The sequence below is a fragment of the Magnolia sinica genome, chromosome 11 (assembly GCF_029962835.1).
Source record: "Magnolia sinica isolate HGM2019 chromosome 11, MsV1, whole genome shotgun sequence".
NCBI classification, from domain to species: Eukaryota; Viridiplantae; Streptophyta; class Magnoliopsida; order Magnoliales; family Magnoliaceae; genus Magnolia; species Magnolia sinica.
In genome coordinates, this window is record NC_080583.1 from 71,686,366 (window position 1) to 71,712,769 (window position 26,404).

Sequence of the window (26,404 nt, forward strand, 5' to 3'; positions counted from 1 at the left end):
ATACATTACGTGATACAACCGATATATCCCATGCGTAACTGAGGTTGCGATAGTTTGGGTGCGATGCGTATCCCAAGAGTGCGATACATTACGCGATAACGATATTTTAAACATTACATTTAGCTAGGGGATTGTTGGGTCCTTTCCCACAATCTCTTTCTTCTTTTCTTTGATTTATTTGCTTTCCCTTTTGGGGTTTGCATTATTATCTCAATATGCTCTTTTGAGTCATAGACCTTTGAAGTGCTTATCTTCTTACCGGACCTCTATTCTAGCATTCTTTGTTTCATTATCTGCATTTATACTTTGATAACTGCTACTGCCCCTAAAAATAATGGGGTTTTTACTAGTTACAGTTTTAGTTTCCGATGGTTTTCCCATCTTGCAGATGAATATGATCAAAGTTTCCAACATCATGGGCATTGAACCAAAACCTTTCCCACAATCTCTTTGTTCTTTTCTTTGATTTATTTGCTTCCCCTTTCGGGGTTTTGCAATATTGTCTCAATATGCTCTTTTGAGTCATAGACCTTTGAAGTGCTTTTCTAACATTCTTTGTTTCATTAGCTGCATTTATACTTTGATAACTGCTAGTGCCCCTAAAAATGATAGGGTTTTTACTAGTTACAGTTTTAGTTCCTGATGGTTTTCCCATCTTGCAGATGAATATGATCAAAGTTTCTAACATCATGGACATTGAACCAAAACCTTTCCCACAATCTCTTGCTTCTTTTCTTTGATTTATTTGCTTCCCCTTTTGGGGTTTGCATTATTAACTCAATATGCTCTTTTGAGTCATAGACTTTTGAAGTGCTTATCTTCTTACCGGACCTCTATTCTAGCATTCTTCGTTTCATTAGCTGCATTTGTACTTTGATAACTGCTAGTGCTCGTAAAAATAGTAGGGTTTTTACTAGTTACAGTTTTATTTCCTGATGGTTTTCCCATCTTGCAGATGAATATGATCAAAGTTTCTAACATCATGGACATTGAACCAAAACCTTTCCCACAATCTCTTGCTTCTTTTCTTTGATTTATTTGCTTCCCCTTTTGGGGTTTGCATTATTAACTCAATATGCTCTTTTGAGTCATAGACTTTTGAAGTGCTTATCTTCTTACCGGACCTCTATTCTAGCATTCTTCGTTTCATTAGCTGCATTTGTACTTTGATAACTGCTAGTGCTCGTAAAAATAGTAGGGTTTTTACTAGTTACAGTTTTATTTCCTGATGGTTTTCCCATCTTGCAGATGAATATGATCAAAGTTTCTAACATCATGGGCATTGAACCAAAACCTTTTGATCCGAAGACATATGTTGAAGAAGATGTTTTTGTGACGGATGAATCTGGAACTAAGAAGCGTATACGGTTGGAAGACAACATTGTGCGTTGGAGGCGTGTTCGGAATCGTGATGGCATGATGTCTGTACGTGAAGAGCTTTAATCTTACATTCAAACTAATTGCTTCTGTTTCTTCGTCTCCTTTTTCTCTTTGACATTTTTGATTTCATTTTCTTCAACTTGTCACATTTTTGTTTTCTGTATTTTCTTCTTTCTTTCTTTCTTTCTTTATTTTTATATTTTTATATTTTTTTAATGCATGATTTTTTGATGGGTCATTGCTGCTGTGCTTGGTCATCCTGTTTTGAATTCAACAGCTTGGTTTTGGGTTGTAGCTATTGAAATCGAAATACAGCTAACGACTAAAGATTTTACTTTGTTGATTTTATTGACTAGATTTTTACTTTTGGAAATCATCTTATGAAATTAATTGTATTGTAGGCTTATAATACAACTGTTTGCTTTGGACACATGGGACTGCACGCTTCAGTCTGGAATGTGGACTGTCCATTCACCCCAGCCCACTATTATCAGGCCACAATGCAAAATCACACTGATCAGAGATTCAGATTATTTTTTTCGAAAGATGATGAATTTATTAAAAAACCGCACTAAAAAGGGCAGGAAAGAATACAAAAGCAAAAAGAAAAATTAGAAACCCAAAAGGGAAATTAGGACACAAGCGTCCATATCCTTAAACCCAGAAGCCCACTCAATCACTCAAGACACCAACTCGTGAAAAACCCGACCTCCCAGTTCCGATTTGTTCTCAAGGCAACACCTATTTCTCTTTCCCCAAATGGCCCAAAGGGAAGCCATTACCATCAAACGCCACACCACCTTTCCATCTTTTCAGATTCCACCTTTATGCCATGAAGCCAAAAAGGAGGAGATGGAGCCCAACATGACCTAGCTGAAATTCAGAGTCGAAAGGAAGGCTTCGCATATTTTCCTTGTGAAAGGGCAATGAAGAAAAAGTGGTCCACCGACTCCGTGTCCCTCATGCATAATATACTCGATCAAATGATCCTGCCGTTTGAATGTTGACCTTTTTTTTTTTTTTTTTGGTCAAATTTTAAAATACATGGATTGAATGGGTTACATCATCTGATAGTGTTTCCTTCAAATCATACACAATCCAAGGCAGGTCCTGGTGAATAGATCCTTCAAGTTGATGATTGCTCTGATTTTCTCTGCTCAATCCTGTCCCATTCTTAACACTACTGATCAGATCGTTAGGATCATTTAATTGGTGTGATCCATGCATCATCACCTTTCGACTTTTGGCATGAAGAAATGAGTGGTCCAGAATAATATTTGATGGTACCACATGTCCAAAGCAATAGTATTGCATAGGATATGGGTAGTTGTATAAGATCCTTTCCCTGTACATTGATGCATGCATACATGCATAATACATATAGATTTAATTCTTTCAAAAAATATTGGTAGGTTACAGCCATAAAGGTAGGCTGTCAATGAGCTGAGTAGCACATTGGGCTTTGTTTTGTTTTGTTTTGTTTCGTGTTTTTTTTTTTTTTTTGGGTGAAAGTTCTGGATGCTAGTGTTACGAAAGAGGTTTTATTAACTGGAAGATCCCCAAAAAAGGGGCAATTTTTTGCCAAATGCATTGAAAGTATGCGTTGGGGACTACCATATGCATTTGTCATAATGCACTAGACTGGTAATTCATCCATTTATACGTGTTAGACATGCATGCCAATCCAGACCATCCAAACTGTAGGTATCATATTGTGAATTAAAAGTTAAAAACTGAGAGGATGTGAATTTGTTTATTCTTTCAATAAAAGTATGCTTTTATTAGTTGGAATATCATTATATAGTTGGGATAAGGCAATGACCTTAGTGATAAATGTCATTCTTGGCTTTGGAATTTCCCGCAAAACTTTCATAATTTGACCTTTTTCTCATGATATTCTTGTGAAAATATCCTTCAAAAGATATTATTGTGAAAATCTTGCTGAAAGCAAAATTTTAAAAATATTGTAGGTAAATCATCATCATCATCATCATCTAAGACTAATCCCGATTAATTGGGGTCGGCTATTTAGCCCATTTTAGGTAAATTAATAAATAAATTTAGAAATATAAGTACATAGTTATAAAATTAATTATTTTAACTTCTAAATGTTTTTACGTTAAAGAATGTGATAAAATTGTGAGAAATTTATGACTGTTGAGATTTTTAAAACATCGCGACAATGCCATTTTATTTTAACTTCTAAATGTTTTCACGTTAAAAAATGAGATAAAATCATGAGAAATTTATCACTATTGGGATCTTTAAAATATTGTGACGATATCGTTTTATAATTTCTCTATGAGAATATTGCAAGATTTTCAATATCTCAGTGATATTTGTCATAGTGGTTATGACAACGCTGATGATACTAGTTAAATGACGGCCCGGGCCAGGCTTTGTTAAATTTTAATGGATTAGGCTTAATCTAGTAACCACCTCTTAGATTGCGACGTTGCAAGCATTGTTCATGAGTATCGGTATCGTTACATGTATTGATGGCTAGGGATACAGAAACATGTATCAATATCATCCGCACTTGGAAAAGCAACGTTATCTGAGGGAAACATTTGGGGAAAGTTGGGAAAATGGTGGATTTTTTTAGTGAAATTTAAGATATGTTAAAAGGCATATATATATATATATATATATATATATAAAGTTTTCATTTTATAGGGCCCTAATCATGTGTATCGGAAAAATCAGTATAAAATAAATGTATACAAATTTGTAGCCAATCAATAGATTGGCTAACACTCATTGATATTTAAATTTTCCACTTTAATTAACAATGAAAAACACGTTCTCCAATATAAAAATGGGAAAATTAGGATTTCTCCCATTTCTCACTTAAATGTTAATTTTTCGCCACAAATACATGTCAATGCATGAGAATCATGCATAGATATGGATTTCCATTGCAATCCATGTTAACATTTGAAAAAAGGTTCTTATGAATTTTTTGTCACTTTTGAATTTTTGCTCGACTTCATATCGAGTTGATATTTCTTCCCACATCTAAACTGTGATTCAATAAAAACCAAGAGTGATTGAAATCGGCTAAGGAACAAAATTTTAGAAAACCCCAAAAATAGAGATTTTTTTTTTTGGGTTTTTGGAAATTTCCCTAGTTTTTGTCAATTTGAGCCTATTTATGGACGTTTCCCTATTATCGGGGATATTGTCGCTCGTCTGGGGATATTATCAATAGTATTGCCGATACCAAGGAATTTTTATAAGGGATTCTTATCAAAATAATGGTGATAGTGATAATTTCGCCAAATATTCTGATGTTATTGAAAGTATCGGTGATATTTGGAAAATTTTGAACTTCCAGCAGTTGTGGTATCACCGACCTAGGGATACTGACAATATCAATGATATTAATAACACTGCTGATATTTGGGACATTGATCACAAGGAAAATTTGGCATCACTTCTTAAATCTCTTTGGTGTCCCTTGGGTTCTAAAAATATCCATTTTTGCTGTGCTTGTGGGATGGGACAAAGGCCCCTTCCCTCCTAAAAGGGGATATCTTATGGGAAATCTTTCCCTTTGCAATATTATGGGCCTTTGGAAAGTGAGGAACCCTAGAATTGTCAATGAGAGAGACATCTTGTGACTTTTGAGTGGAGCTTTGCTTAGTCCTAGATTTAAGGGAGAAAGTAATCACGTGGGATATTCGTCTTGGGAGTCTCTCGTGGCTGGGGGTATTCTGTCTAGTTGGGCTAATCCCTCTTTGTTTTTCGGAGGGTCTTTGTATTGGAATGATCCTTCATCATCTCATTGTTTTTTGTTGTTGCTGTTGTTGCTTTCATTTTTGGGAAATAAAATATTTAGTTAACATTTAAAAAAGAAAAGAGGAAGGCTTGGGCTTAAAAATTGAAGCACATGATCAGTTCTGCTGGGCTTGTGCTAATCTAAAATTAGAAAAAAGATTAGGTGGGCCGGGTATCGGTGGATCCACTCCACATCTGACCGTTGGAAGATTCTCTTGAGGGGCCCATGAGAAAAGTGTTCCACCATGAAGCATCTTCTCCACTTGTCTCATCCTCAAGCTGGATCCATATCTGCTTGCTCTCCCATTTTTTGATGGATTTAGGGTCTAAAGATCCCACATCTCAAAATCTAATCTTACACCATTGATGTGGTAATCCCTGGGTGATAGATGTCTTGAGATCTTCTTGAAGACAAACCACTTCTCAGGGAAGTTTGACTCAATCAAAATTTGATAAAGCAAAAATTGACTCCCCACCTCTCAGAAGTCCTATCTTTCACCATTAAAGTGTTAATCCTTGGGTGAGAGAAATCTTGACATTTGGCTGAAGAAACACTGCATTTCATGCAGGGTTGACTCATGATGGATTTCTAAGTTACATTGAGTCATCCTCAATCAAATGCTTATACAACAAAAAGTGACACAAATGATGCAGATCTGTCCTATGCCTCCAGTGGAAATGCATATAAAAGATACACCTGTGTTCGATGCTTCTAATGAGGACTATGAAAGTATCCTAGGGATTGTTAAGCAGAAAACATCCGTAACTTTGACTGAGATCATTGATAAGGACAGTCAAATCCCTTGATCTTCTCCAACAACCTTAACAAACCTCTCTTTTGTATTTTAAATTTCAAATCAAATGTTTGTTAGGGTTTTGTTCAAATCAAATGTTTGTTAGGGTTGTTATTATGTTGTTATTTCCCTTTTTGTTTGTAAATTCAAATCTCTTGTAACCTACAATATCCTAAGTGTATATATATGCAATATACCTCTCGGATCTGGTCAGGAAGCCAGAATTCCAAACAATTCAATCTCTGTCATGGTATTAGAGCCCTTGACTCACGTCTGATCCATATATTTTCTCCTATCCTATCCTTATGGCTTCCTCTTCTTCAAATTCTCATGCTATTGCTTTTGTTGCTCCTAACCTTAGTCAACTTGTTTCGGCTAAGCTTGATGTGGAGAATTATCTCATGTGGTTATCACAAATTGTTCCTGTACTCAAAAGTAATGATTTGATGGGCATTGTAGATGGTTCAGAACCGTGCCCAGATAAGTTCCTCTCAGACAATCAGGGAAGACAGACCTCTAATCTTAATCCAGCTTTTCTTTTATGGCACAAAAAGGATCAGTTTGTTCTTGGTTGGATTAATGCCACTCTTTCTCATAAGGTGACACCCTCGGTTTATGGCATCACTTCTGCAAAGGCTGCTTGAACTACTTTATCCAACAAGTTTGCCTCTTAGTCCAAATCTCGGATTGGCCATTTGAAGAGAAGACTTTAGTCCCTATCTCAAGGCTCTAGAAACTGCTCCAACAATCTAGATAATGCAAAGGAGATTGTGGTAGAACTTGGTGTAGCTGGGAAACACATTGATGATGATGATCTGATTAATTATATTGTCTCTGGTTTGAATCCTTCTTTCCTTCCTTTTATCACATCTCTTTCTATTGCTTCCCGAGATAGAACTATCTCTTTTGAAGATTTTCAAGCTGAACTACTATCCAATGAACTCTTACTTGAGCACCAACTCAAAACCATTTCACCTGACACCAATAACTCTTCCTTCTTTGCTCGAAAACCTTAGCATCAAAATTCTCAGCAGAACAACTTTCCTCCATGCTCCTACCAAAATTCCTAGCACCAAAACTTCACTAACCGCAAGCCCAAATATCTTGGAAAATCAAACCAGCCCTCATTGCAAACACCTTACCACTCTCCAGCTCCTCCTAAACAGTCCAACCAGCAGCCTTATCAGTTTCCAAAACCCAATCAGCAACAGCAGTAGCCATTCAGCACCCCCAGATCACCCTGTCAGATCTGTGGCAAGTCTAATCATAGAGCTCTTGACTGCTTCCACCGCATGGACTATGCTTACCAAGGCCGACATCCTGTAGCTCCACTGGCTGCAACGGTTGCACACTCTAATGCCACACAACAAGGTGAAGAGACCTGGTTTGCTGACAGTGGAGCTAATCAACACATCACGACCAATCTTGAGCAGATGACACTCCATCAATCTTACATTGGTCAAGAGAATGTTGTTGTTGGTAATGAATAAGGTTTGAGTATCCATAACACTGGTTCTACCATTTTTCACACTCCTACCTTTAAACTTAAACTAAATCATGTTCTTCATTGTCCTCAAGCTTGTGCAAATTTACTTTCCATCAATCAATTCTGTCTAGATAACCATTGCTTCTTTATACTCACTGGAACTCACTATTTTGTTAAGGACAATCACACGGGGCTAACATTGCTGGAAGGTAGGAGTAGTGGTGGACTCTATCCTCTCAAGTTGCAGAATTTAGATCTCAATAAGCTGCTTGCTATGACAGCCATTGCATGAGTTTAAGCACCTGTTTCAGTTTGGCATTCTAGAGTAGGGCATGCTTCCAATTCAGTTGTATCGTTTTTGTTGAACAAACACTCTCTTACTTTCTTTGGTTCTTTAAATAATTTTGATGCTTGTGAACCTTGCCAATTTGGCAAAAGTAAACAACTTCCTTTCTCTAATTCTATGTGAACTTCTAGCTCTCCTTTTGAGCTTATTCTTTCTGATGTGTGGTCCTGTTCCACCAAATCTCTTGGTGGTTGTCGTTATTATGTTATATTTATTGATGATTTTTCTCGTTATTCTTGGCTTTATCCTATTCATAACAAATCAGATGTGTATGTTTGCTTTGGTAAATTTAAACTCCTAATTGAGAATCAATTGTCCTGTAAAATTAAGCAACTTCAAACTGATGGAGGTGGGGAAAACATGTCCAAAAACTTTCAATTGTTCCTTCAAAACAATGGGATCCATCATAGAGTCACCTGTCCACACACACCTCAATAGAATGGAGTGGCCGAGAGAAAACATAGACACGTCATAGAAATGGGGTTATCTTTGTTGGCTCAATCTCACTTATCTACTACTTATTGGGTTGATGCTTTTCTTACAGCCATTTTTCTCATTAATCGGCTACCTACAACTATTCTTGATAATCAAACTCCTTATTCTAAGCTGTTTGGTACAGATCCTGATTATTCAGCCTTGCGATGTTTTGGCTGTGCATGTTATCCTCTCCTACGGCCTTACTCCTCTAACAAACTGATGTTTAGAACTAAGAGGTGTATTTTCCTAGGTTACAGCTCCAATAAAAAATGGTACAGGTGTCTTGATCCTTCTTCTCACAGGGTATATGTGTCTCGGCATGTTGTGTTTAATGAATCTAAGTTTCTTGCAGCTGAAGAAGTGCAATCCATCTCTACCTGTAACAAAATGTCTTCCTCGATAGGTACATCTCCTCCCATTCCTTTTATTTCAAATTTTGATTTATCTCATTCTCCTCCTATATTTTCTCATCCTAATCCTTCTCCTGCAGTCAGTGAAACATCTTCCTCTACCGAATCAGATTCTCCTCCTACCAATATATCCACTTCTGACCCTCCATCTCAATCTATTCCTTTGTCCATTTCAGCTACCCCTGCACCTAGCATACCTTCCTCACCTCCTATAAACACTCAACCTCCAAAATTGCATCCTATGACCACTAGATCCCAAACAAGCACCCTTAGAACCCGTGAGTTCCCTAATTTCACCTCCTTCCACTCCACTAAACACCCACCTATTGCTCTAACCAGTACTATGGTACCTCTTGAACCTAGTTTTTACAAACAAGCATGTCTTGATCCGGCTTGGTGTCATGCCATGCAAGAGGAGTATGATGCTTTGATGGCCAATAAAACCTGGTTTCTCTGTCCTAGACCTGTTGACCATACTGTTATTGATAACAAGTGGGTTTACAAGGAGAAACAAACCTCAACAGGGTGAGGTTGATTGATTTAAGGCAAGGCTGGTAGCTGTTGGCTATCAACAAGAAAGTGGCATAGACTATACTGAGACTTTTAGTCCAGTCATCAAGCCTGCAACTATTCGGATTGTTCTTACTCTTGCCATTCAATTTGACTGGACTATCACTTAGCTGGATGTTTCTAATGCTTTCTTACATGGAGTGTTATAGGAGGAAGTATATATGGAGCAGCCTAGAGGTTTTGTTAACTCAGAATTTCTTGATTATGTTTGCAGACTTAAGAAATCGCTTTATAGCCTGAAACAGGCTCCTCGGGCCTAGTTTATGAAGCTGTCTCAGTCACTCTTGGAGTTTGGTTTTACCTCATCCACTGTGGATTCCTCTTTGTTTGTTTATCACAACGATGATGTTCATTTGTTCTTTCTCATTTATGTTGATGACATCTTAGTGACCGGGACACATCAGACCATGATTTCTTCCCTCATCAGTCAGCTCGAGCTTCGGTTTAAGATGAAGAACCTTGGTGACTTGCATTTCTTTCTTGGCATTCAAGCTCACAGGGACTCTTTTGGTTTACACTTGAGGCAGACTAAATATATTAATGATCTTCTCCATCGCACTAAAATGGCAGGAGCTAAACCTTTTCCCTCACCATGTTCATCAGGACTTCGGTTGTCCCTTATTAGTGGTGAGCCACTTACTGCTGATCAAGTGACAGAATATAGGCAAACGGTTGGGGCATTGCAATACTGCACCCTCACCCGTCTAGACATCTCATTCTCTATCAACCAACTCTGCCAATTTATGCACTGTCCCACTTCCTCTCATTGGTCTGCAGCCAAAAGAGTACTAAGATATCTTAAGGGGACTATTCATCATGGCTTATGGTACACAAAAGGTCCTCTGTCTCTTCAGGCCTTTTGCCATTCTGACTGGGCAAGGAATCCTGATGATCGTCGATCGACTACAGGCTATGGTATTTTCCTAGGCTCATGCTTGGTGTCTTGGTTAGCTAAGAAACAACCTATGGTGGCTCGGTCCAGTACTGAAGCTGAGTACCGAGCTCTTGCCTTTGCCATTGCTGAGTTGTATTGAATACGGATGCTCCTGCAGGCTCTTTGCATTCCACTTGCTGCTCCTCTTATTCTCTGGTGTGATAACATTGGTGCTTTAGCCTTGGCTTCCAATCCTGTTTTTCACGCCAGAACTAAGCACATTGAGGTGGATTTTTATTTCATTCGGGAGAAGGTTGCTAACAAGGACATTTCCCTTAAGTTTCTTTCCACACAAGACCACTTGCTGATGTGTTCACTACGGGGTTAAGTTTAGCTTGGTTTTGTCTTCTTAGAGACAAGCTGCGGGTGTGTCTCCCCCCCTTAAGCTTGCGGGGGGATGTTAAGCAGAAAACATCTGTAACTTTGACTGAGATCACTGACAAAGACAGTCAAATCCCTTGATCTTCTCCAACAACCTTGACAAACCTCTCTTTTGTATTTTAAATTTCAAATCAAATGTTTGTTAGGGTTTTGTATTTTAAATTTCAAATCAAATGTTTGTTAGGGTTGTTATTATGTTGTTATTTCCCTCTTTGTTTGTAAATTCAAATCTCTTGTAACCTACAATATCGTAAGTGTATATATATGCAATATACCTCTCGGATCTGGTCAGGAAGCCAGAATTCCAAACAATTCAATCTCTGTCAGGTATAGGGCAAAGTACATCTCTCTTTCTTATCTTCATATGAGAGTATAAATATGTTCCTTACCCAAATAGATGTAGTGCCCACCAACTCTTGTCGAAGCAATTGGATGTTGTTTAATTTTAGCAACTAAGTCTATTTCTTGCCAGTGGCCCTTGTCCAACTATCCTGGTGTCTAAAAGCCTATGCTCATCTATGGAAGAACATGATGCCCTTAACGATCCAATACTAGCCAGAACCATACAGCTAATAACCATCTTGGAGATCTAATCACCTTTTCAGACTGAGAGCATGCTTGCCCTCGCTACCATCACCATCAAAATCAAGCTTCATTGAGATCTTGTGATTTGGAGTAATGGTAAGATAGGATCTAGCATTAGTTTTGGTTTTTATTCTTCAAATGATATGAAGGTCCTATTGAACAATTTGAAATTTGAAGCCACTATCTCCTAATCATTTCAGTGATGATACTAATTGGGATTAGATGGTATTATGCTGTGACTCAAAAGTTTGGGGTTGTGACGTGCGAAGCATGGGATCAGAAATATTTGAAGATTGCCCTGTTGGATTTTGCCTTGTGCCAAGGATGGAATAATAATGGCTGGAACTGCTTAGTTCTGCAAGGTGGTGCACGTTAATGTGGTGATTATTCAAAGCATCCTAGTTGAGGATGTGCGACAAACCATGTCTATTCTCTTAGGGAATTAAAGAAAAACTTTCTCCTTATCAATGTCCTATAAAAATCAAAGTGGTTTTTCTATTGCTATTAGTGTATAAATGAAGAATGATGATTGGGTAGCATTAAATCTGAATCGCATGCCAAGATTTTCCAGAAGGCTAGGTGTACAGTTCTTTCTTAGGCAGCGGTCTGTGAAGTCTTTGTTTGGTAGGGCTTTACCAAGGTGGTCACAAAAGCTATAAGGTAAGGGATTGGGGTCTTCCCTTCTTTTTTCCAGAAATTTGATATTGGTGGGAGTCTCATAGAATGTGATTCTTTGGGCACCCAAGACGCACTCTGAATTTTGGAGATTGCTTTATGTTGTTAGGAGATATTCTATAGTGCTTATGGTTATACATTTTGCTCACCTATGAGGGTGGAGAATATTGAGATAGTGGATCTCTAGCAAAGGAAGGTATCTAAAATTTAAATTGGAGACTCTTTTCCTATTTTAATTAAGCGTTTTTATCCATAAAAAGAAAAATCTTATATTTACATATGATGTATCCCTGATCCCCATATGTTGCATAATTTGGAAGTTGGCTACTTTTGTTTTTGTATATTGTGAGTGGTTATTCAGAGGGCGAAATCTCTTGTAGCTGAATGGGTTTCTTGTATTTCCAGTTTGGAAGAGAATGTATTTTGCTTTTTGCTTATTCAGGGTTGCAAGCTCTTAATAATATTCCCTTTTATCTTTCAAAAAAGAGGAAGAAAAAAGCAAAAAGAAAAAAAGACAAGGACTTCAAATTCTTGTATTTGCTTTTATGGGGTAGTCTTACTAGTGACAATTTTATTTTTGCTATTTTTTCTTGCTGATGCAATTCAATTTGTAAATCTCTATCTACATCCTTCACAAGTTCATTTTGCATTTAAAATCAGTAGTAGTCCATCCATGATGCATGCCCAGATTAATCTTTTAGATTTTTCTGTCTCATCATGTTGTCATTGTATTCAACTTTAATTCTGGGGCATTGACTTTGAAGTCTGGTTGTAAAGAAGAATGGTTGCTGAAACAAATATTATTGAAATGTTTTTTTTTTCCTTATTTAAGTATGATTACATGTATTTATTCATATGTTCTGAGATGGGTACTCTTAACTGTTTGTGACACTCTTGCATTTTAGCATAACTGCCGCACACTTTCTGTAGGTTGATGAAGTTTGGTTTTGCAGTATGAAAGCAATGCGCGGTTTGTGAGGTGGTCAGATGGCAGTTTGCAATTGCTAATTGGTAATGAAGTTCTTGACATAAGTGTGCAAGAAGCGCACCACGATCAATCACACCTTTTCCTTCGACATGGAAAGGTGGGCCTTCACAACTTTTGACATGTATGCACAAAATTTTGAGCATATCATTGCCTAATTGCATCTGCAATTGGTGTTGTAGTATGCACGACTTCTTCTTTCTTTCTTTTTAATGAGTTCTTCAAAAGTGAATCAGAACTCGGTTGCGATTTGGTTCTGCTTGGGAATAAGCTCAGCCCCCTCTGCACTCACTTTGGGAGGAAGCCTGGCCAATTGGACACAGTTGTGCTAAGTTCATGTATTTGTTTTCCAGTAACTAATTGCAGATTTTCCTGTTTTGATTGCTAATGCAGGGAATCCTGCAATCACAAGGGAGGATTTTACGGAAAATGAGGTTTATGCCATCGTCCTTATCGTCAAAATCTCATCGTCTATTGACTGCTCTTGTTGATTCACGACATAAAAAGGTCTACAAGGTGAAGAACTGTGTAACTAACATTGATCCAGAAAGGGAGAAGGAAGAGAAAGAAAAGGTAACTAAAGTGTGCAATTAGCTGTTCATATTCACAGTCAGCTAACCCTAGTGAAGATTCCATTTCCTTTGACATTCTCTTGATCAAAACCCATAGCAAAATTTTGAAAAAACTTTTATTTGGTCAATTATGTAGGAAGGTGTCCTTTGCCCTCAAAGATGGGATTTGCCTTCACACGTTGAAACAGTACCCTTTAAACTTACTGTGCAAAACTTTTGAACCTCAAAACACTCCCAACAATCACCAAAAACTTGCGCTGTAAAAATGACTAGTCTTTTCATTGCTTTATATAAAACACTCTTCACAAATCTGCAAGTTGGGATCTGAACTGTACTTGATCATCACCAAATGCCCCCTAGCTTTTCTTTGTAAGATATGTTGATTGATTATTATTTATTTTATTTTATTTTGTGTATGCGTGATCTGTATGAAATGTTGTGTAATTCATATCTATCTGAAATAGAAGCCTATGCATTTCAGGAATGTGCTTGTGAAAGTGCTTTCCTTGGCTTCAAAACCTGATGGTGTCAAGATGCAAAAATGTTCTTTTGCAGGCCGAAGGTCAATCAATTAGAGCTAATGAACTTCTTCAACGGAAGAGGGAGAAAGTGAGCCGGAAATACCCTCAAACGGTGGAGAGAGGACGCCAACTTTCTCCTGGGTTCTTGGAGGAAGCACTAGAAGAGGTCAACTTGGTTTATTTTATTTTTTCCTTTTTATTTCACTGTTTTCACATTCATTAACAGTACATGCATAGATCACAGTGGGCACAAAAACACTAGTAGAACTCTTTCCTCTTCTATTGATATGAGTATTATAATATTATTGCTATCTTTATCTTTCAAAAAAAAAATATTATTTCTGGTTTTTTTTTTTTTTGGCTGATGATTTCGAGCTATCCACATCATATTTGAAATTGATTTTAAATCCATTTCTTATTCTTGCCTTGCATTTTTTTTTTTTTTTTTGGTTAATAGTAATGATGGGCAAAAAACAGTAGGCTTAAGTAACTTTAGCCTTCTATACATAACATTAGCATTCTCTCTCTCTCTCTCTCTCTCTCTCTATATATATATAATTAATTAATTAATTAATTAATTAATTAAACTACACAAAATGGATAGATAACAATGGGACAAAGCACCGCTAGAGCTCATTTTGCTGATTTTGAAGAAATGTGTTGTATTGCTATTTTCTTAGCGATGATTTCAAGATATCCACATATGTAATATTTGAACCCTGCCAGTTGATACTGATTTTAAACCCATTTCTTCTTTCTTGCCTTCCATTTTTTAGTAATAATAAGCCAAAAATAGAAGTCTAAAATTACATGTAGAGTTTTTTATTGTAATTTTACGTTTTTAATTATACATACAGGCTACAAATTTTTTTGTCATTGTGTTTTTTCTGGGTAAATGATTTATGAGTTTTTTTTTTTTTTTTTTTTCCCCTTTAAAAAGTGAAGAAATATTCAATGCTTGATTGAGCTTTTGTTCATCCCAGCAAACTTAGGCCCATCTTCTGGGGATCAAGTTGTATGGTGGAGCCCACTGTGGATAATAGATATGCCAAAAGACGTCCCCCATCAGATGATCCTAAAACCCTTGATCTATCCCTGTTAAATGTGGACCATTGATTAAATGGCTAGGATTGTCTGGTACCGGAGATATTAGGAGATCGTGCATCATGTTATGTGGCCTGTCAGACCAATGGAATTGATTTGAGAAATGAGTGTCACACTGTTTCGATCACTGGGATGAACAAAAAAAAAAGAAGAACAAGAAGAAGAAAAAGAAAGAAAGTTCATTGTTTCTCTCGTGCATCATCTTATAATGTAGCTCGTAAATCGTGCATACCATTCCATTCAAACATGGTAGAGGTTGTAGGAGGGTGTGTTGTGGGTATGAGTATGTGGATGTGCGGGCATTTGCTAGTCAGCATTTTGAATTTGCTTCTTTTATTTTATTTTTCCTTATACTATTGATTTTTTGGGAGTCATTTGGATTTTGATCTTTCTTGGTTTCCATGGCTCTGAGTTGTTGAATGTTAATTGTTTTCTGTTACCTCTTCGTATAATTTGTTCATTGAGAAGTTGGCTTACAAGTGGCTTGTCTTGTATTGACGTGCTGGACCCAAGGTTGTAAAATTCTGAGTTGACTCATGACTCATCATAGACAAATTCATCCAATCGTTGTTTTTATTTTATCACAAATATCCAGCTCGCTCTGGTTGAAATTTTTGAATGGTTACTCAATGATTTTACTACTAAAGGTACTTTCATTTTTTTTTTTTTTTTCATTTATCTATAGTTTCGGTTAGGCTTGCAATCTGATGTCAATAGTTCTTTTTGTTCTTGAAACATTTGGGCCAGCCTGACAACTGATCAGCAACTGATTTGTTGCCTAGTGGCACCCCTCTTGCGAAATGAGAACAAGGGGCTTTCTTTGAATAGAAGAAACTTGGGCATTTCAATTTAGTCCATATTTGCCATGGAGGCCCACTGAATGAGTTGTCATTTGGCGGGCTTGTATGTCTTTGGTATCCAATTCTTTTTGCAAATGGCTACTTAGGTAATTCTCAAGGTTCGTCTCTTTCAACCATAAGAGCATATTTCCATCGTCTCTGTTCATGTGTTCCAGTTTTGTTGATGAAAGATTTAAAGACAAGACAGCTTGGAAGTGATCAACAATATAGGAACAACTTGGATGACAACAATGACCGGCATCTCAGGAGAACTATGGCAACAACTACAAGCCAATGACAAGTTTTGTTGGGTTTCTAAAATGCTGTTTGGTTTAGTTTAATCGAAAAAAACCCCATATACTTAGGTTTCTCAACCAAGATAAATCTAGATTTTGGGTTTTTTGCCATTGATTCAGGTATCTGTCAGTAGGGACAATGGAAAGATGAAAGAAGAAGAAGAAAGGCATTGCTTTCAGTTTTTTTTTTTCCTGATTAACACTAAATGAAAACGAGAATGGAACAATTCTTTATCTAATTTTACTTTCTAAAATTTTCTGTTCTTTAATGGAATTTACTAATATATATGTGTATATTTTATGACCTGGTATATTTCACACACACACACACACACACACATAATGTTATGGAGCTTTGCTATGCCCATGTGTAGGCCTGGCATTGGGTTGGGTCCAGACCTGGATTTTCAACTAGTCTGGTTGGGTCTTTGGGCCGATCCTGTTCAAAATTTTGATTTTGCTAGGTCCAGGTCCCATTGCCAGCCTTATGCGTGTGTGCAATAAAGCTTATGTTCGTACTACACATGTGACAGCATGGCATGCTAGGTCAGAAATCCAATCTATCTGTTAGAATGGCACCACTGTATTCATGCCCTAGTTCAAGAATCAGGTTGATCTACTGGTCAAGCGGGCCACAGTTTGCCAAAAAAAAAAAGTGCAGCTCTGAAAGACTTGGCCAAAGTTTTCTAACGAAAGATCCTCCAGTTCCCAATGTTGGAGTCCACATGCTGACAGACCAGAACATGTATGAGGTCAGACCAACCTGATGGATGCATTGGATCTCACTACTATGTGCCAGGCTGGCACGTTTGTGGTGTGTACATGAGCTTTATTGCACGTGTGTGCGGTTAGCAAAGCTCACTGTTATGAATATGAGAAAAAAAAATCCGACTTGCCTCATTAAATTTTTTTGCAGTTAACCAAGTTGAGGCCAAGTCTCAGTCTTGAGTTCTCCGACCTTCACTTGAACTGGACTTTTTAAGAAAGGTAGTTAGAAATGAAATGCAATCCTTGTCTTAAATTGTGAATCTTTCTTCTCTGTTTCATAGGATGATGAACCCGAGGATTATTACAGCTCCCGTCGTTCAGCAGCTCGCCATCGTTTCGAGGAAGATATGGAATTAGAAGCACAGGCTGAGAAACGAATAATCAATGCGAAGAGGGTGGGTTGAAAATTTAGCGATTTTGAATGCTGCTTTCCTTTTTGGTTGGTTTTGCTTATATGCATGGATTTTCTTGCTTGAATTATCAGTTTACAAAAGATGTCCCGCGAAAATCATCATTGCCAGCTGTCCGTCCATCTCGACGTCCGGTGGAAGAGTCATCTGAGAGTGTGGGAGGGGAATCGGAGTATGAGACTGATGGCGATGAAGGGGAGCAGTCACCGGTACGGAAAAGGTCGAGGGAGCCAGAGCATGAATACGATGAAGATGAACAGGAGGCAGAGGAAACTGGAGCGAATGAAGAATCTGAAGAAGATGAACCTGAGGTATGGAAGTAGTTTCTGTTCCTGACATAAGTTTCCTGTGGGGTTTCTTTCAATGCAAGTCTTTTGCATTATGTTACAGTCAAATGAGGTGTATTTGTTGTGTGGATGGTCCCATCATCAATCCGTCTGACCATCTGAAGGACCCATCTTTGATGGTTCGCAATAGTTCTAATCTGCTATTCTAGCTACCAGATACTGTTGGTTACAATGGGAAAGATTAAAAAAAACCTTTAGCCATCCATTTTGCAAGGCATGGTTTGGAAGTGGGGTTTCTAATTCATGCGATTTTTGGAAAGTGGCCAATTCAACTATTAGATCAGCCATTTGTCCATTACAATTTTTTCACCTCTGTCTGGTGCAGCTTAGCTGAGCAGGATCATTCTCCATTTTCTACAGTTCTTTTCATGCAAATGTTGAAATATCTTGTCCTTGTATATTAATAAACAAAATTTTGCTCCTCTTTTTTCACAAGAGGAATCCCATCATCCTCAACATGAGGATATGCACAATTTGCTCTTGTTTTCCATTTGCATGGGTGGGTCCATGGTTTTGTGATCCGGACCATTGGTCTGTTGGATTCTAGCAACCAATCTTTGACCATTTTTAATTGAATATGGGCCACTGCTGTATTTCTGTTCTCCATCATCTATTTTCGGGCCACAAATTGAATGGTTAGAATTGTCCTACTGGGGAGATTTTTTTTGGGGGCATGGTCTATCCAGGGTGGGTCCAACAGGCTGATGGTTTGGATCCTTAAAACCATGGGCCACACAGAGAAACTGAAAGCTAGAGTATGGGTATGCAAATTCTTGGGTCTAGGATTATATAGTTTCTCTTTTCATAAATTAAATAACAGATTCAAAACTGTTTCCTGAAATATGAATGGATTATTATTTGTCAACATCCATACACGCATGTGTCTGATTGTACATAAGTGTGCATACATCATTCACATTTGTATGTGTGGCATTGCCTAGAGAAAGAAGCATGAAAAAGAAGAGAGGAGAAAGAAAAAGAGAAGAAAAGATGGGATTAGGGTTGGATGTTCCCACCTCCCTCTTCATGTATTCAATCAAGTAAAAACCAAAAATGCCAACCTCGCTTGTTACAACGCCATAAGTACCACATAAGGTGTACATAGTAAGGCCCATTAAGGGACCGTGAACAAAGGATACAAGGAAATGGATCATATGCTCATATGGCTATCACCTTTCAAAAAAAATAAATAAAAATCTTATGGCTATCCACGAGGTGGACTGCACCTAAGCCACAATCAATCTGGACCATGGATCATAAAAGCTAACTCGATCTTTGTAACATATAACAATATGTTACAGGCAAGTGAAGGTGATCATGTATGTTTCTGTTTTTTTTTTTTTACTTTAATTTTCTTGTGATCTGCTGCAGGAGCCAAGGCGAAGGAATAAGGAATCAGTGGGAAGTCTCAAGCGCAAGGAGATCGAATCAGACCCTGATTCTCCACCTAGGAAGCCAGCAGTCCATCGCAGGGCAGTTGTCTTTGACAGTGACGAGGACTGAAAGACCAGCTGTCTTGATGATCATAAGACTTGTAAGTAATCTCTTCAGGTTCATTTCTAACATGTGTCGTGGACTTCATTGCAACCAGAAATGAGATGTTTGAAATTGCATTTGCCACAACCTTGTGGGACTTGCATACACATCCAAGCATGCATTGTTTGTACACGTATATATGTATGCATGCTTGCTCGAATATGTCTTGTATGCCGTATTTTCTGATTACCCTTAAATCCATAACACATGCATGTGAAATGAATTGATGTATAGATAGGAAGAGAACCCCTGCTAGTGCTTGTATCTGAGTTATCAAGTACTCCATCTCTGTGCACATGGAAAGATCCGCGCCATTCATTTGTTGGGCCGTGCATTGTCTATTCCCCAAAATCACTAATTTGTTGTAGTCAGATGGTCCTAGACGCTGGTTAGAGATTTTTCGCTCATTGGATGTTAACCATTTGTTTGATTCTTCTCTCAACCTTCCAGCAATCAAATGCCCTCAATGTAGGGAATGTGAACGTGTGCGCGCCTGCACCATTTATTTTACTTTTCTCTCATCATCCTTCAAACGATCAAATGTGCTCATGTAGTGAATGTGAATGTATCTCTGTGCACACGTGTGTGAACAGAGTGTGCACAGTGGACTAATACAACTGATGCATTTCTCTAAGAAGTCTTCTCTTTCTTTTCCTTCTTTCTCTTCTTCTTCATTCTCACTTTGCCTCTCCCTCTCTCCCTCTGTCTCAGCTTTCTACTTTTTCTACTTGGTATTAGAGTGGGATTCCCGCGTTGATTGAATATCTTTTTGGTGGGGCCCATTGCTTACGTCATTGTCCGTACGGGTAACATCAGCAGTCTATGGTCTGGATGGCCCCGTGGTGATAGAAAATACGATATTCGGAAGATCCAGATTTTAGAAGATTTATGGTAATATTTATGAGATTTTTGGGTGACTTTTTGAAGGAGTTTTAATTAAAATAGAGAAGTCAAAAAAAAAGAAGAAAAGAAACTGTTGATTCCCATTTTTTCTCTACAGTTTTAATTGGGATTTCTTATACTATGTTTTCATAGGGGTTTGGCATGGTTTGGGGCTTCCCATCTATTAGATTGGGTTAGATTTGAGGAAGTTATGATGTTTTTTGTGAGGATAAACAGCCCTACAATCCTGTTTTTGGGCATTTTCTTGTTGTTTCTGATGCGATTTCCTCAAACAGTAGCTTAGATGTGTGTTAAGATAGTTGCCAGACTTTTATATGTGTGGTCGTGGTTAGCCTTGAGTGGTTTTGACTTTTGAGTAGTTTGGTGTGGTGGGCAGTAGTGTGCGTGTAAGTTGAGAGCGTGCTTGGGTGGTCTCTAGCAGCTTGGTCTGATATTTTTTTGGCAAAATGGAAGGTACATCTTCTGATTCAAGTGATATTTCTAGTTCTTTTGTTATTTCAAGGGGTGTTAGTGTACTGGAATAAGTGATAATCCAGGTTGGCAAATTATCAATGTTACATTTGATGCTACGAATTATTTTGTGGTTCTTGTCCAACTTGTATTCCACAACATTTTCTGGCCATGCTTGACTTAAATTCCACAACATTTTCTATTTGAGGCCCCTACGTGAGCCCGAATAGGGCAGTTTATAAATGTCACTTTAGGCCCCTGACCAGAGCCAGCCTAAATTTCAAGCCTTCAGGCTTGAAATTTAAATGAGCTGGGCTTTGTCTGACCTTGTATGACCCAACAACATACAAGAGCAGGCCGAGCCTTGGCATGGTGAAGGGAAAATTGGAGTTGGAGCTTTGATTTCGATATCCATTGGTTCGTCACATTCTCTATGTTTTTTTCAAAATTTTCCTTCAACCAGCCGTCAATTGAGACTAATTTCGATGTATTTAGGATTATTTGATGAAATAATCATCACATACACTCAAATTTTGAAATTTGAGTGAAGGTTGTCCGATTTGGGGAAAAACTAAGAAAATTCAAAATTTCTCCAATTGCAATGTTACACTCCAAACATGAAATCAAGCATGTATGAGGGCTGATCTACCGATTTGTTAAGTCCTTGTCAATTTTCAAAAAATAAAAATTATTCTTTAATTAAAATTTAATATAAAAAATATTAAAATAATATTTTTTTTTACAAAATTTTCCTTCAACCAGCCGTCAATTGAGGCTAATTTCAAAGTATTTATTAGTGTTCGATGAAATAATCATCACATACACTCTAAATGTTATGCATTCAATTTGTATATAGTTGCATTAGTTGAATCAGATAGCACATAGCTTAGGACCCTATACAAAGAAAACCTATTATGTGCACTTCTTTTTTGAGATGTTATGATTTAAAAGTATGTATTAAGGTCTTTTTTAGCAATGCCTTAAGTTTCATTGAAAAATTCAACCATTTCCCCAATGTTTCCCCATGTTTCCCAAAAAGTGCGATAAATTACCCGATACAAACGATATATCCCGTGCGATAACCGATACGTATCTGTATCCCAAGGATGCGATACATAACGCGATACCGATATTTCAAACACTGGTTGGAGGTGAAGACCCCCTTTAACCAAGTTTTTCTTGTTTGCCAAGGCCACGAGTTTGATTTGAGGCAGTGAGGTGTTGGACTTGTTCTAGGCACAGAGCCTGCTTTTGTAGGATTTGAAACAGTGAGGAAAGTGGTTTTGTTTCTTGCTGCTTATTTGCAGGATGAGGACTCCAAGCTTGTGGTTCGTGGGAGACAGATGTGATGTCTTTGGATGTTTGGCTTGAGCCTCTTGCTTTCCTTTTGTCTTCCCCTCTCTCTCATTCACCAAGTTCTGTGGGTCCCTACTTGTAAGTTTCTCTACCTAGTCCTTGTCGGATGTGGTTTCTTCGTCTCATCCTTTTAAAATTAGTTCCATGGTTGAAGAAAGTGTGTCTGCAGATGGTGGAGAATATAATTGAGCCTGAGGCTGTTAGGTTTCCCATGATGAAAATAATGCATAGTTGGGGGAACTGCTGCTTAGAATAAGGGAGAAGGCGGTTGATTAGTGACTTCGGTTGAGGAAATGGAGCTAAGTAATAAACTGGGTCTTACTTTTTAAGGAGCCAATGATTGCTGAAATCTTGATGAAAGGGATGCCCAATAGGTCATAGGCGGTTCTTCCAACAAGCAGGATTAAAACCAGTCCTTGAAAACCTGGTTTCTTCTATCAATTAGGAAGGATCATGGTTTTTAGACTTTGGCTCGGTTCGACTCATTCAGGTCTAAGATGAGTTGTACCCGCTGAGTTAGTTCAAGTTGCTCCTCCTTTAGTTGTGAAATGCCACCTGTTTTTTTTGGCCTAATCTAGACCACCACCCAATAAAGTAATCTTTAGAGGCAAGCATCCATTTTTTTGGGATTGACTTTATTATTTTATCACTTTCTGTCACATGCAATTCATGATTGTTAGTTTTTCTCTGAAAATGACGAAAATACCTCTAATGAATGAGGAGAATACCATTCAAAAAAATTATAGAAACACCTTTCTCTAATTAGGAATAGTGGATCTTGTTAAAAGGATGTTGACAAAATTATGGACCCTTCCAGAGTAAAGGTCAACGATTCGGAATGTTCAATGATCTTAGACAACAATCTAGACCGTTCAAAAGTATAAGCAATTTGGACTGTCAAATGACCTTGGACAATAATTTGGACCGTTCAAAAAAATGTGGTTAGCAATCTGAACTGTCAAATGACCTTGGACAGTGATGTGGACTATTCATAAGTATGTTGTCACCGATTTCGACCATTCAATGTCCTTGGACAATGATCTAGACCATCTAAAAGTATGTGCTTCACAATCTAGATCCTCTAATGAACTTAGATAATGATTTGGACCATTTAAAAGTGTGTGGCCCACGATCTGGAGCCTCCAATGACCTTTGACAACAATTTGGATCTCGACCATTCAGAAGTATGTGGCTAGCATCTAGAATATGTAATGATCGAGGACAATGATCTGGACCGTTCAAAATTATGTGGTCAGTGATTTGGACTGTCCAATGACCTTGGACAATAATTTGGACTGTTTAGAGGTACTTGGTTAGCTCTCTAGATTGTCTAATGGCCTTTGACGACAATATGAATTGGTCAAAGGTACTTGTTCAATGATTGGATCATCGAATGACCTTGGACAGTGATATGGACAGTTCAAAAGTACTTGGTTAGCGACCGGATTGTCCAATGACCTTGGATAGCGATATGGACTGTTAAAAAGTATGTGGTCAATGATCTGGACTGTTTAGAAGTATGTGATCAGTGATCCGAATTGTCCAATGACCTTGGACATCAATATGGGCCGTCCAAAAGTATGTGGTCAACCATTCAAACTGTTCAATGACCTTTGACAACTACATCGACCATCCAAAAGTGGTAACGATTTGAACCTTTGACAACTACATCGACCATCCAAAAGTGGTAACGATTTGAACCATTCAATGACCTTGGACAATTATATGGACTGTTTGAAAGTTTGTGCGGTCAAGGATCTAGATTGTTCAATGGGGATTTGAACTGTTCAGAGTTTGTGGTTTGTGATCTGGGCTAAGGTCACATGTTCAACCATTTGGATTGTCCAATGACATTGGACAACTATATGAACCATCTAAATGCATGTGGTAATGATCTAGATTGTCCATTGACCTTGGACGACTACATGGACTATTCAAAAGTGTGGTCAACAATCTGGACCGTTCAACAGGGACTTGAACCGTCCAATTATGTGGTTCGCGAGGGCCAAGGTCATGAACTTGGATGGTGATTTAGGCCATTTAAAATGCGTGTGTTCAGTGGCTTAGACCAAGTTCATTGTTTTAGACAACAATTTAGATTGTTCAAAAGTATGTGGCTAATGATTTGGATTGTCCAATGATGTTGGAAAGTGATTTGGATTGTTCAAAAGTACGTGACCAATGATCTGGACCATTACTAAGTAGGTTAAATAAGTTTCTAATTTCAATGTTTAGATTACTGGCCACGTACTTATGAACAGTTTAGATCGCTATCCTAAGTCGTTGGATGATCTAGATTGCTGACCATGTACTTTTGAATTGTCTAAAATGCCGGACAATTTGCATTGCTGACCACATACTTTTGGTTCATCTAGATCTATGCGAGGTAGTTGGATGATATAGAGCATTGAATACATACTTTTGAATGGTTCAAATCGTTGTCCAAGGTCATTGGATGGTCCAGATCGCCATCTAACGTTAGTGGAGGGAGCAAACAATTGACTTGGTGCTTTAGAATGATCTAGATTGATGTTTAGGGTCATTGGATGATTTAGATTGCTGATAACATACTTTCGACCGGTTTAGATCATTGTCCAAGGTCATTGGATGGTCTAGATCAATGACCAACTTTGGAAGAGGTCCAGATCATCGTCGACCATCACTAGATGACCTAGATTGCTATCCAACCTCCTAGGGCGAGTCCCACGCATATCAACGACTTCTAATTGGAAGGAGAGAATTTTCGTAATTTCTATGAAGGGAGGAAGGGTATTCATGTTATTCCTTCGTTAGGGGTATTTTTGTCATTTTTAGAGAAAAGTGGCCGCTTTGAAACGCAAGTGACAGGAAGCAGTGAAATTAAGTCAATCTAAAAATGTGGGTGTTGAATTTTAAAAATGATTTTTTTGGGCATTTCTAGCCAGAAAAGGTTGGCATTTAGAATTCCTTTGTCAATTTTGTAAGAAAAAGTAGAAAATTCTAAACAATAAAAAAATGCGTTGTAGGCATTTTTTAGAAGGTAAAATTGTGACTTACCTCTCCATGCTTCTTTTGTGACCCTCGTTTCGGAAGTTGCAGGGGTGGTTAAAATTAAATATTTTCCTTGTACCAACCTAGTGGAAAGGGTATCAAAATCGGGCAAGACCTCTCATCTAGGATGAGATAGGTAATGGGCTGCTAAAATAAATGAATTGAGTCAAGATTCAAGAAAAAGTAGCAGCGAGGCAAAAGCATATGACATGTGAAGTGGAATGTCCTCACATATGTGCTCAAAACAAATGGTTTTTGGTGATCATCTTTTATGAAGCTTCTTTCAACTAAATGAAAATATTGAAAGGCATGTGTTGGTGGTTTTGGGCAAGTTTCAGCGTACAGGGTTAATGTTGCAAATACCGGGGTGGTTTTAAATGATGACAAGCCTCTTCAGTTAGCAACTTGAATGGGATGTAGGAGAGCGGCGTAGTCTTTTCCCTATGTTAGTCACAGTGATCACTAGAGTCCAAAGAAAAATCCAACGATCTAGGATGTGGGGGGAATCGTGTTCCACCAAGAGCAGAGGCCTTTGCCTGGACAGCCTACGCAAATAAAATTTTTACGACATTTGTGGGTGCACAACCATGTCTACTAGGATTCTTTGATGGGAGAATGAAGAGATGCCTGATCATAGCTACCACTGTTTGAGTCTTTTCTTTTCGAAATCTTCTGGGTCTTGTTGGGTGCTTGAAGGTTTAATGGGGGACCTACGGGGGCCATTTCCTCCAAGGGGCTGTAAAAAATTCTATTGGAAAGAGGCAACAGAATCTGCAAAATTATAATGTGATTCACTGGGGGCTGGTTATGGCAAAGATGTGGTTACCTCCAGAAATGATCGTCTTTGGGACTGGGACTGGAAGGTCGCTATCATTGGTGGTGAGGAAAGGTTGATTAGTCATGGGTGCTAGGTGGAACCGTGGAAGCCATGTCTCTTTTTTTTTTTTTTTTTTTTTTTTGAGGTTTTAGTTTCATGACACGTTCATTGGGAACCCATGTCCTTCCATTAGAAGGTGTTATGAGGAAAATAAGGATGAGATTATCTGATGGCCTTTTTGTGGCCTTGCCGCAAAGCAGGGTCTAGTGAGGCAGGGATTCTAGCCCTTAAAGGCCTGCTTTCTTTCTTGGGAACCTCATTATCAAATCTTTAACAGGTGGGCATCTCCCAATCATGAGCAAGGTGTACCGTTGCGGTAACGGTCCCCACTGTTACCGATATGGTTACGACCCGTTTTGGTCGATACAGGGTTGTAACGGTCAAATTTTATAAAAAAAAATCTTTAAAAATTTCCATTAAATCTGGAAAATTCTAAATATTCCAAATATGCATTCATGTATAATTTTGAGCATGTTTATGATGGTGTAACGGTCCACTATTTGGTGAGAAAGTTGTATCGGGCTGTTTGATGAATTTATGAACCTAACAACCTGGAATTGACTACAAAATTCATATATTTAATTTTCTAACT

The 26,404-nt window shown here is 38.0% G+C and overlaps 1 protein-coding gene and 1 non-coding gene across 4 annotated transcripts in view; both read left to right on the top strand.

Moving 5' to 3' along the window:
• LOC131219328 (protein LEO1 homolog) overlaps nt 1-26,404 on the top strand; it is a 68,859-nt gene that overhangs the window by 37,269 nt on the left and 5,186 nt on the right. For all 3 annotated transcript variants that reach the window (XM_058214407.1, XM_058214408.1, XM_058214409.1), the window contains exons 5-11: nt 1,249-1,425; nt 12,772-12,903; nt 13,197-13,376; nt 13,931-14,062; nt 17,185-17,298; nt 17,388-17,624; nt 19,032-19,194. In XM_058214407.1, coding sequence (XP_058070390.1) covers nt 1,249-1,425; nt 12,772-12,903; nt 13,197-13,376; nt 13,931-14,062; nt 17,185-17,298; nt 17,388-17,624; nt 19,032-19,163 — 1,104 coding nt within the window. In that variant the 3' untranslated portion in view covers nt 19,164-19,194. The remainder of the gene's footprint in view (nt 1-1,248; nt 1,426-12,771; nt 12,904-13,196; nt 13,377-13,930; nt 14,063-17,184; nt 17,299-17,387; nt 17,625-19,031; nt 19,195-26,404) is intronic.
• Nucleotides 6,752-6,876, top strand: LOC131219826 (small nucleolar RNA Z247). Its single transcript, XR_009158469.1, has one exon. It is a non-coding gene; the product is annotated as a small nucleolar RNA Z247 (small nucleolar RNA).